At 43.3% G+C, this 12,736-nt stretch overlaps 1 protein-coding gene across 15 annotated transcripts in view; it reads right to left on the reverse strand.

The window, feature by feature from the left end:
* Positions 1-12,736, reverse strand: part of LOC123990700 (receptor-type tyrosine-protein phosphatase kappa-like) — a 171,056-nt gene that overhangs the window by 104,544 nt on the left and 53,776 nt on the right. For all 15 annotated transcript variants that reach the window (XM_046291455.1, XM_046291459.1, XM_046291458.1 and 12 more), the window contains one exon: positions 9,744-10,015. In XM_046291455.1, coding sequence (XP_046147411.1) covers positions 9,744-10,015 — 272 coding nt within the window. The remainder of the gene's footprint in view (positions 1-9,743; positions 10,016-12,736) is intronic.

The following is a 12,736-nucleotide window of genomic DNA, read 5'->3' on the forward strand; positions in this document are numbered from 1 at the left end:
TTCCTAGGTTCCTGCCTTTTTAGAGAGTTTTTCCTAGCCACCATGTATAGCACTTTGTGACATCTACCGATGTAAAATGGGCCTTATAAATAATTGCCTCTAGCACTGCATCTCAGTGCTAAAGGCGTTACTACAGAACCTGGTTCGATCCCGGGCTATATCACAACAGGCCATGATCAGGAGTCCCATAGGGCGGCGCACAATTGGTCCAGGCCGGGACAGGCCGTCATTGTAAAATAAGAATTTGTTCTTAACAGACTTGCATAGTTAAAAAAAGGTTAAATAAAACATTTAAATACATTGATTGATTGTTGGGCAACCAATGGGCTGCCAGAACATCTTGAATACGGCTTGGCATAGATTCTACATGTGGACCTAAACCATGCCAGGAAAATGCACCCCACACCATAATATATACTTTGTATCCCTTGTTTACTCAAGTGTTTCATTTATTTTGACAGTTACCAGTATGCCTACAGTCGGGAAGGCTGCAGTTTGAGCAGCATGCGAGTCAAAAATACAACTTGTTGTGTTGTGGCCATAGACATATAATCCATAGAAGGGTATTGTAACTTCTTACCCTGGTTATATAGACTGTTAAATTTGTGTACACTAGCAATGGATGCCAGTCCTGACTTGAATGGGAACTGCCATCGATGGATTATATTTCTATGGTTGGTTGAAGTTGTTGGTTTTGCAGATTTAAATAAATAAATAAATCACAGGAAAATCATACAGTTTGGAAGCAAAAGCCTACTGTCTGCAAAACAAATCAAAGAAAAAAAATCTATATTTTTCAAATATATATATTATTTGATAACTGCAGCACTGTTTTTCAAAGTAGCTCATCTTGAGAGTCTATTGCCACGACGAGCACATCGGCCATCACAGTGAGTAGCCTATGGCTTCATCTTCATCATTAGGTGAGTCAGTGTGCCACTGGACATTTTATGTAGTAGCCTACTGTAGCCTATGACATATAACAGCCTCCACTCTTTTGGAACATTGCTGTAGGGACTTGCTTCCATTCAGCCACAAATAGCATTAGTGAGGTCGGGTACAGGCAATTAGGCCTGGCTCGCAGTCGGATCCAATTCATGCCAAAGGTGTTCGATGGGGTTAAGGTCAGTGTTCTGTGAAGGCCAGTCAAGTTCTTCCAAAACGATCTCGAGAAATCCTTTCTGTATGGACCTTGCGCTGTGCACAGGGGCATTGTCATGCTGAAACAGGAAAGGGCCTTCCCCAAACTGTTGTCACAAAGTTGGAAGCACAGAATCGTCTAGAATGTCATTGTATGCTGTAGAATTAAGATTTCCCTTCACTGGAACTAAGGGGCCTGAACCATGAAAAACAGCCCCAGACCATTATTCCTCCTCCACCAAACTCTACAGTTGGCACTATGCATTGGGGCAGGTAGCATTCTCCTGGCATCCGCTAACCCCAGATTCGTCCCTCGGACTGCCAGATGGTGAAGTGTGATTCATCACTTCAGAGAATGTGTTTCCACTGCTCCAGATCCAATGGCGGTGAGCTTTACACGACTCCAGCCGACGCTTGGCATAGTGTATGGTGACCTTAGGCTTGTATGCGGCTGCTCGGCCATGGAAACCTATTTCATGAAGCTCCCGACGAACAGTTCTTTTGCTGACGTTGCTTCCAGAGGCAGTTTGGAACTCGGTAGTGAGTGTTGCAACCAAAGACAAACAATTTTTATGTGCTTCCGCACTCGGTGGTCCCGTTCCGTGAGCTTGTGTGGCCTACCACTTCGCGGCTGAGCTGTTGTTGCTCCTAGACATTTTGACTTCACAATAACAGCACTTACTGTTTCCCGGGGCAGCTCTAGAAGGGCAGAAATTTGACAAACTGACTTGTTGGAAAGGTGGCATCCTATGACAGTGCCACGTTGAAAGTCACTGAGCTCTTCAGTAAGGCTACTACCAATTCTACTACCAATTTTTGTCTATGGCTGTGTGCTCGATTTTACACACCTGTCAGCAACGGGTGTGGCTGAAATAGCCAAATCCACTTATTTGAAGGGGTGTCTATATACTTTTGTATATATAGTGTATATAGATTGGAAGTAGCAAGTAGCTACAGTGGGGCAAAAAAGTATTTAGTCAGCCACCAATTGTGCAAGTTCTCCGATTTAAAAAGATGAGAGGCCTGTAATTTTCATCATAGGTACACTTAATAATATATAATAATATATGCCATTTAGCTGACGCTTTTATCCAAAGCGACTTACAGTCATGTGTGCATACATTCTACGTATAGGTGGTCCCGGGAATCGAACCCACTACCCTGGCGTTACAAGCGCCATGCTCTACCAACTGAGCTATAGAAGGACCACAGACAAAATGAGAAAGAAAATCCTTAAAATCACATTGTAGGATTTTTTATGAATTTATTTGCAAATTATGGTGGGAAAAAAGTATTTGGTCAATAACAAAGGTTTCTCAATAGTTTGTTATATACCCTTTGTTAGCAATGACAGAGGTCAAACGTTTTCTGTAATCTTCACAAGGTTTTCACACACTGTTGCTGGTATTTTAGCCCATTCCTCCATGCAGATCTCCTCTAGAGCAGTGATGTTTTGGGGCTGTTGCTGGGAAACACGGACTTTCAACTCCCTACAAAGATTTTCTATGGGGTTGAGATCTGGAGACTGGCTAGGCCACTCCGTGACCTTGAAATGCTTCTTACGAAGCCACTCCTTTGTTGCCCGGGCGGTGTGTTTGGGATCATTGTCATGCTGAAAGACCCAGCCACGTTTCATCTTCAATGCCCTTGCTGATGGTAGGCTTCGTTACTTTGGTCCCAGCTCTCTGCAGGTCATTCACTAGGTCCCCCCGTGTGGTTCTGGGATTTTTGCTCACTGTTCTTGTGATCATTTTGACCCCACGGGGTGAGATCTAGCGTGGAGCCCCAGATCGAGGGAGATTATCAGTGGTCTTGTATGTCTTCCATTTCCTAATAATTGCTCCCACAGTTGATTTCTTCAAACCAAGCTGCTTACCTATTGCAGATTCAGTCTTCCCAGCCTGGTGCAGGTCTACAATTTTGTTTCTGGTGTCCTTTGACAGCTCTTTGGTCTTGTCCATAGTGGAGTTTGGAGTGTGACTGTTTGAGGTTGTGGACAGGTGTATTTTATACTGATAACAAGTTCAAACAGGTGCCATTAATACAGGTAACGAGTGGAGGACAGAGGAGCCTCTTAAAGAAGAAGTTACAGGTCTGTGAGAGCCAGAAATCTTGCTTGTTTGTAGGTGACCAAATACTTATTTTCCACCATCATTTGCAAATAAATTCATAAAAAAATCATTTTGTCTGTCATAGTTGAAGTGTACCTAAAGATGCCTCTCATCTTTTTAAGTGGGAGAACTTGCACAATTGGTGGCTGACTAAATACTTTTTTGCCCCACTGTATATACTGTAGATTGGAAGTAGCAAGGAGGCGCTATATACTGAAGATTGGAAGTAGCAAGGAGGAGCTATATACTGTAGATTGGAAGTAGCAAGGAGGAGCTATATACTGTAGATTGGAAGTAGCAAGGAGGAGCTAGCTATATAGATAGCAGTGTATCTGGGTTGTGCTGATGACATTTCATTTCGTCATCTGCCTCACCTAAAGCCCATTCTTGTGGAAAGCTGCTATAGACCACCAAGTGCTAACAGTCAGTATATAACGTGTGAAATGCTTGACAGAGAGAGGTATATTTTCTGGGTGATTTAAATATTGACTGGCTTTTATCAAGCTGCCCACTCAAGAGAAAGCTTCAAACTGTAACCAGTCAACCTACCAGGGTAATTACAATGAGCACAGACATGAAATCATCAACATGTATTGATCACATGTTTACTAGTGCTGCAGAAATTTGCTTTAAAAGCAGTATCCAAATCCAAATCCAAATCACATAGGCAACCAACACAAGTAGGATTATCAGAAACTGATACTCAACTGCCGAGACTCTTTAAACAAACTACGGCCGTGACTTGGAAATATACAGTAAACATGGTCAGAGATGCAAACATGCGTGTGCCAACACACACATCTGTCAGCCAGGCACACACTCATCACATCACCCAGCTGATGGGGGGATATTTGCCGTTCTCTTATTGCCTTACCTGCCAGAGATAAAGGCCTGGGTTGGAGAGGAGGAGAAAGGAGGGAGGGAAGAGAGAGGAGGGAGGAGGAGAGAGGAGGGAGGGAGGAGAAAGGAGGAGGAGAGAGGATGGAGGGAGAGAGAGGAGTGAGGAGGGAGGAGAGAGGAGGGAGGAAGAGAGAGGAGGGAGGAGGAGAGAGGGAGGAGGAGGAGAGAGAGGGAGGAGGGGGGAGGAGGGAGAGGAGGAGGGAGGGAGAGAGGAGGAGGGATGGAGGAGAGAGGAGGGAGGGAGGAGGAGAGGAGGGAGGGAGGAGGAGAGAGGAGGGAGGGAGGAGGAGAGAGGAGGGAGGGAGGAGGAGAGAGGGAGGGAGGGAGGAGGAGAAAGGAGGGAGGGAGGAGGAGAGAGGAGGGAGGGAGGGAGGAGAAGGAAGGGAGGAGGAGAGGGGAGGGAGGAGGGAGAGAGGAGGAAGGGAGGAGGAGAGGGGAGGGAGGAGGGAGAGAGGAGGAGAGGAGAGGCATTCTGCTGGAGGAGCTACACAACCCTCCCCCAACTGCATTTATTCCGCTGATCATTACCACAGCGCTCACAGAGTATACATTGTCAGAAGAAATAAAACAATTGATAAAAATGTGATGAGGGAAAAGCCTTTTATTTCCGCGGGAGCAGCCCGGGAGACGTCATTCATCATGTTTACAGGGGGAGAAAATAAAAAATATGTACCGAAATGTTTGCTTTGAAGGAAAGATGCAGCACCCTGTTTTGAGGCCTCCGGTGGGATGTGCACGGCTTCCCAGGCTCTCTTTCTCCTCCAGGATGGCCCATTAGAAGCAATATATTCTGCCTTCAGACTCCCACCCATGATTCCTCACAGGGCGGTCCATAGGAGGCACATCCCTCATAGTTGAAGAGTAATCTCTAGCTTTGTGTTATCAATTTCAATGTATCATTTCACCCGCTGCATGCCGGCATAAGGGCCCATTACTTTATTACGGCAGAGAACCCCGACAATAATGAAGTAAGTGCTTCTGAAAAATAAAAATAAAAATTGAGGTACAAAAGTGAGATTCTACCTTATTAACATTGATTGTTTCAGTATTCAGATCAATAGCCGGGGCCAAATTAGAGTGATTACACTTGGCGAGATTAAGTCTGAAGCATGATGAGAAGGAGGGAGGGAAGAGGCCTGTGGTGTGTGTAGATGTTCACTCAGATTGTAGCTAACTGAGAACAAATTCCTGACCAAAATCAAACCACTAAACCAGGGATAGGATATCTAGTGAATATAGAACCAACACTGACCACAATGGAACAGCCAACTCAAGTCTTTCAAAGGGCTCAGGCTCATTTCACTTCAATAAGAATTAGACTCTAGAATCCATAGCGAGTGTGGCTCTAATCATGTTAATCATCTTAAGAGTGTGTCATTAACACTGATTAAATGACCCTAATGGATGTATTGGATAGCTCTGCGTCGGCTGGAGAAAGCCCTCAGTGCAAGAATGCAATTTAACTCAATGTAGCACAGTCAGCACTGGACCGTTATGATAAGACCTGTTATTTCTACTCGACAGGAGGGCTGTATTCACACACACACAACCTTCTGCCAGCCATCTATAGGTTCACACTCAGTCAGAGAGTCAGGAATGAGTCTGAGTTGGGAGGGCAGAAAGCCAAGATAATGAGGAGGAGGTGGAGGTGGAACGGCCTTAACAAGAGATGCCAGCCCTCAGCCTTCAGACCTCAACCCTCCCAAACAATGCGTTCTTTCTTTTCCACTCACACACATTTGCACAAACCAACCCCCACCCATACCAAGTGTACACAACCAGGAGTGGCTTGCCCGCTCACACACTCCTTGTGACTCACACTCATGTAAGACCTCACTTGCCACTCCATTAATTAAAACTGTTCTGAAGACGAGCACACACCCCTGAAGACAACTAGAGCGGAGGGTTCTGGACCGCGGGTAAGACCATTTAGGTCAGTATCCATGGAAATTAGTCAACATTGTCTGAAGAGACACACAAATAGTATATTGACACATCACACATGTATGACCATTTCACTAATATGTGCTCAGCTGAAAACGTTACATTCTGGCATAATACCTGACAATACCTTAACACTCACCAGACAGGATGTAATCTCACTTCTAACTTATTATTACGTAACCATTCCTTATGACATGTTTAATTAACCCTATTTAGTAATTTATTTAAATGCAAATGCCAGAAATAAAGACCTATTATTAAGGTAAAATCACATGATTCTCTATAGTACAGACAATATTTATGCACAAAATGACAAGCTGTCAAATTTGTGTCTGGTGTCATCACTCCAATCGAAGGTGACAAAGACACCAATGTTCAACGTGATGTGGATTCAGAGAAATGCGGACAAACATAAAATAAACAGCAGCCTCAGAGAGGGAAAGAAAAAGAGCGAGAGAGAGAATAAGAGACAGACAGAGAGAAAGAGCGAGAGAGAAAGAGAGAGAGAATGAGAGAATGAGACAGAAAGAGAAAGAGAAAGAGAGAGAGTGAGACAGAGAATGAGAGAGACAGAGAATGAGAGAGACAGAGAATGAGAAAGAGAGAGAGAATGAAAAAGAGAGACATAGAATGAGAAAGAGAGACAGAGAATGAGAAAGAGAGACAGAGAGAGAGAGACAGAGAGAATGAGAGACAGAGAGAACCAGAAAGAGACATGGTGTCACTGGCCCTAGAGTTTCATTAGTTTATCACCTCTAATATTAGAGACTATTAATTATAATGCACTGCTCTCCTAAATGATCCCTAATCCCCTGTGTGTAGTCTAATTTACAGGCTAAAATGTCTAAGCTTGCTCCGCTCTCTGCAGGGGGTGTGGGACGGGGGTGTGGGGCTGCCAGGTGTCTATGAGGGGATCCATTTACAAAAGGCCTTTACCAGCACACCTTTTGGAAGACAGCAGCTCAGTAGGAGACACAAAATGTCCTTCAGCAGGGGAGGAAAAATGGGTTGATGAGTCACCCACTAAATCTCGGGCCTACGATAAAAAAAATGTTTTACCCAAATGTGGTTTATACAGTTTTAGTAGGCTGCCTTTGTGAAATAGCTATGTTATGAATCAACACTGAAAAATACTCAATTGATGAGTTGATGATGGATATATGGATGGACCCTTTAAAAAAATAAAAAATAATTATTGATTGAATAAATTGAGAATCTGCATGTGTGCAGTGACCTTATTTCAGAATGTGCTTAACTTAGAAGATATAAAATATGTAATGACTACTTGTGACCAGCAGAGGCAACCAAATATAATGAAACAAAGACAAGCACACACACCTGTGGCCAAGCCTTTTTTTCTCTCTCCTTCAATCACTTCCTTAATAGCTCACTCCAATGTAAGTACACCTAACTTATCTTTTCAGATGCTTTATCAAATTAAACATTTCATAACATGCTTATGGAATTGAATAGTCCTATTTCTCATCTCTCACTACTATTCTGGTATTACAGCAAAGTGTCCTCACAGACGCATGTGGAAACACGGGAGTGTCCATTTACACTAGCCATTGTCAGCATGACAGGTCATTACAACTCTAGCTCTGACACCACGGGCAAAGGACACTAAAAAAACTGTAATCTGATTAGAATAATAAGAATACGCACCAGCCACTTAAAATTCCCCATCACTCCTAGATGACGTGTTGACCAGAGTACTGAATCATTCATTCCTTCCAATTAGTGACATGACAGGCCACGGGTTTCATTAACCACACAGAGAGAAGAGGTGACGGCAAAATGCAAGCGAAATTGGCAGAGGAAGGGAGGCGAGCTTACCGAATCAAATCCCATTCCAAAAGGCGGATAAATAAAGTATCTGAAGAGCGAAAGGAGAGGGGAACAGGAGGCGAGAATACACCAGCTACATGGCCATTTGATAATTGCAAAGGTTCTCACTAAATCTAGCCCAACGTCTTTAGCTTTCAAAGTCTCTGCTCTTACCAATCGACATGCATTCTGAATATTTCAAATCAGTTTTCAGTCATTTACTGTCAATGTACCCGTCTCGCATGGCTACATTGGAGGGGAACTGCAAGGGAAATAAAAACCTGCCTCTGCATTATGTTCTAAACTGCAGAAGCAGGAGCTATTAGCAGGAGTCTGAGGGTAAAGAACCTGGCTGGCACCTTTGCTCCTGTTTCACAGCCTTTGAGAGGTATAGCTCTGGGCAGTTAGGATTGTCACCCCTGAATACCTCACTGAGAACCCATACTTAGGGCTGGGATGATAGGGTTGTCAGACCGGCTTTAGATGGCACAGAGTGATATGCAGCTATCCTGCTGGGCCCCTCTGGCGTACACAGCCACACACATTGCCTGTGTGCCCCAGCATCCACTCCTGAATCCTGAGTCTGGGTCAACACAGATAAATCAGTGACCTAGCCTAAGCTCAACTCAGCCACATTGCTCCAAGACAAGCCCTCATTAGTGTGTGTGGTTGCATACATGCATGTGTGTGTGCCTCTGTGTGTGTGTGTTATTGGACTTATTAGTACCAGTCATTAATTATTTTAGGACCACATCCCTGACAGGGAAACACAAGTGCAAAACAGTGCTGTAGGTCTTCTTCACCTCTCCATACCTCCTCCTTAACCATCCATTCTCATACAGAGCTGGCTACTTTGTGATACAAGCCTGGTTCGATTCCAGTCGTGATTGAGAGTCCCATAGGGCGGCGCACAATTGGCTCAGCGTTGTCCGGATTAGGGTTTGGCCGGGGTAGGCCGTCAATGTAAATAAGAATGTGTTCTTAACTGGTTAAATAAATAAATAAAATACTTGAGAGCTTTGCTTATCAGTTATAAATCTGGCTGTAAGGAAGGATTAATGATATTAATCTAAAGAGACACTGTACACTCCTCCAAAAAAAATGTATTTACAGGGCCTCCTGAGTGGAACAGTGGTCTAAGGCACTGCATCGCAGTGCTTGAGGCATCACTACAGACCTGGGTTTGATCCCGTGTTGCAGCCGGCCACGATCAGGAGACCCATGCGGCAGCATCGGCCCAACATTGTCCGGGTAGGGGGAGGGTTTGCACCATCGTGCTCTAGCAACTCCTGTGGCAGGGGCGCATGCATGCTGACACGTTCACCAGTTGTACTTTGTTTCCTCTGAAACATTGGTGCGGCTGGGTTAAGGTTAAGCGAGCAGTGTGTCAAATAGAAGCGGCTTGGCAGGGTTGTGTTTCGGGGGACGCATGGCTCTCGACCTTCACAAGTTCCCGAGTCCGTACGGGAGATGCAGTGATGGGAGACATACAGCCAATAGGTCCATATGCATAAAGTGTCTTTGAGTAGGAGAGCCGATCTCAGATCAATCCCCCTGTCCATGTAATCTTATTTATTTTGATCTAAAAGTAAAAACTTAACCTAGATCAGCACTCCTACTCTGAGATATTTGATATGGCCCCAGATTGATACTTATAGCGTTTTACTCTATTTTATTATTATTATTATTAACTGCATTTTTGGGAAAGAGCTCTCAAGTAAGCATTTCACTGAACTGTTTTACACCTGTTGTATCCTGTGCACGTGGCGAACAAACTTTGAAACGTAATAGGTATTGCAATGGTGTAGTGAGTCTATGTACCTGATACTCGTTAGGCCAGAAGGTACTGATGGCCAGCTCAGCCCGGAGCCAGTCCTTCCCGGTGTAGCTGGTCACATTCCAGATGGGATTAGCCAGGGGACCTTTGTTAACCTTTACCAGGATGTTCAGGATCCCCGGGCTGGAGCCATCTTGAGTATACAATAAGTAGTTGAAGTCAATACAGTGGGTGTCGTTTTCCTTCATTACTGGCAGCTGAATGCGTGCCTTCTCTCCGGCATCGTGCTGGGAGGAGTCCACCATCATGTAGGAACCTGAGGGAGGATAGGAGAAGGAGAAGATGGGGCATTATAGGACATGGAGAGAAGAAGGGCCTAGAGTCAGGCTCTCAGCGAACCATGGGTTACCCACTCCACTTTAAGTGGTCCAATCCCACTGGGCACACACTGGTTGAATCAACGTTGTTTCCACGTCATTTCAATTAAATTACGTAGAACCAACGTGGAATAGACATTGAATTGACATCTATGTCCAGTGGGATGTTTCTTAGTGGCAAACTTTGAGTAAAGACCAAACAAAGAGAAATGTTTCAAAGGACATTTAATTGATTGAATACAGTTTTATCCACTAAATGAGAACAAATAAGATTCTTTTTTGAAAATGTCCATGTAGAGTTCAGTGCAGGTCATTTACCTTTGAAGGAACAAACTACACTGAACAAAAATATAAACACAACCTGTAAAGTCCTGGTCCCATGTACTGAAATAAAATATCTCAGAAATGTTCCATATGGACAAAAAACATTTATTTATATCTAATTCTGTGCACAAATTTGCTTAAATCCCTGTTAGTGAGCATTTGATCCTTTGTCAAGGAGGAGTATTTCTGTCTGTAAATAAAGTCCTTTTGTGGGGAAAAACTCATTCTGATTGGCTGGGCCTGGCTCCCAAGTGGGTGGATCTATGCCCTCTAAGGTCCATCCACGTCTACGTCTCTGCCCAGTCATGTGAAATCCATAGATTAAGGCCTAATGAATGAATTTCAATTGACCGATTTCCTTATATGAACGGTAACTTGGCAAAATCTTTGATATTGTTGCATGTTGCGTATATATATTTTTCCTGCTATTCCCTTAAGCAAGACACCAAGGCCTCATTTCAAAACCATTTGTCACAAAAACAGTACATCTGTTCAACATTTTCAGGCCTGCCAAATCAATGAATCCAATTCAAGCTCAGTTCTGATGACTCATATTGCAACAAAACTCTGACCCAACATTGTGTGTATAGCTCCAAGCAAATATACATTTGTAAGACATCTTTTAGGAAACCATCTGGCAGTGTTTTATCTGTGCTGGGTTTTTTTTAAATGAAGATGATTTGCAGTGAAGTGGACGATATTTTCAAGACAGTGGTCTGAATGATTGATCTGCTTTCATCTAGGTAGGACAAATACAGAGAAAACAGGAGGGTCTTTGGAGTGATGCAGTAATATACAATACCAGTCAAAAGTTTGGACACACCTACTCACGCAAGGGGGTTTCTTTAATTTTACTATAAAATAATAGTGAAGACATCAAAACTATGAAATAACACATACGGAATCATGTAGTAACCAAAAAAGTTTGAGATTTTTAAAGGAAGCCACCCTTTGCCTTGATGACAGCTTTGCACACTCTTGGTATTCTCTCAACCAGCTTCATGAGGCAGACACATGGAATGCATTTCAATTAACAGGTGTGCCTTGTTAAAAGTTAATTTGTGGAAATTATTTCATTCTTAATGGGTTTGAGCCAATCAGTTGCGTTGTGACAAGGTAGGATTTGTATACAGAAGATAGCCCTCTGGTAAAAGACCAAGTCCATATTATGTAAAGAACAGCTCAAATAAGCAAAGAGAAACAACATCATCACTTTAAGGCATTAAGGTCAGTCAATGCAGAACATTTCAAGAACTTTGAAAGTTTCAAGTGCAGTTGCAAGAACCATCAAGCAATATGATATGAATCTGGCTCTCATGAGGACCGCCACAGGAAAGGAAGACCCAGAGTTACTTCTGCTGCAGAGGATAAGTTCATTGGAGTTATCCGCCTCAGATATTCGGCAATTAACTACACTTCAGATTGCAGCCCAAACAAATGTTTCACAGAGTTCAAGTAAAAGACACATCTCAACGTCAACTGTTAATAGGAGACTGCGTGAATCAGGCCTTCATGGCTGAATTACTGCAAAGAAATCTCTACTATCAAACAAGAAAATGACTTAATAACGAGGCTATATACAGTGGGTAAGATAAGATAGTCTAGCTAGCTACATTTTCAGAAAATACATTTTTCTAATGTTGACAGTCATTTTCATTTTAAGTTAAAGTGTACTGTTAGCTAGCTAGCTAACATTAGCTGGCTGGCTCGCTAGCTAACATTATGTGTATGATCTTATTATTCGTATCTCAGAGCCATTTGCTTTGATAGTTATAGCCTAATGTTAGCTAGCTAACATTGAACCTGGTTGGTTAGCTACCTACAGATTCATGCAGGGTGGTAACGTCATGAGTTGGGATTATGGTTCACTGTTTACTTAACTAGCTACATGTCTTAAAAAAAGACTCCACTATGAAAGTAACCATTTCAATAGAATGTCACTGTGACAACTGTTGTAGACGTAGCTGGTAAACTCACTCTGGTTATCTACTCTAATTTCAGAGTATTCTTGTCTGAGTGTGCCAGAGCACAGAATAACTGACGAATTTACGAACGCTCAACACCCGGTGAATATGGCCGGTGTCAGTAAACGGTGGCAAAAAAGCGTAAATTGTTGCCAGCTGCACAGTTGCAGTCACCAACGATCTGGATAACGTAAAAACAGCCTAACCAGCTCTGCTAGGGCGAGTAAAATGGTCAGTGTGCTGTTCTCTCATTTGTGTCTGGAAGTATCTAGCCAAAGTTAGCCAGTTAGCTTGGGTGCTTGACTGCTGTTGTTACAACACAATGCTCAGATCAACCCTTAAAGAGATTGGTGGGGCTAAAGCTTAAGATGG

This window comes from Oncorhynchus gorbuscha, linkage group LG12 (genome assembly GCF_021184085.1).
Source record: "Oncorhynchus gorbuscha isolate QuinsamMale2020 ecotype Even-year linkage group LG12, OgorEven_v1.0, whole genome shotgun sequence".
NCBI lineage: Eukaryota > Metazoa > Chordata > Actinopteri > Salmoniformes > Salmonidae > Oncorhynchus > Oncorhynchus gorbuscha.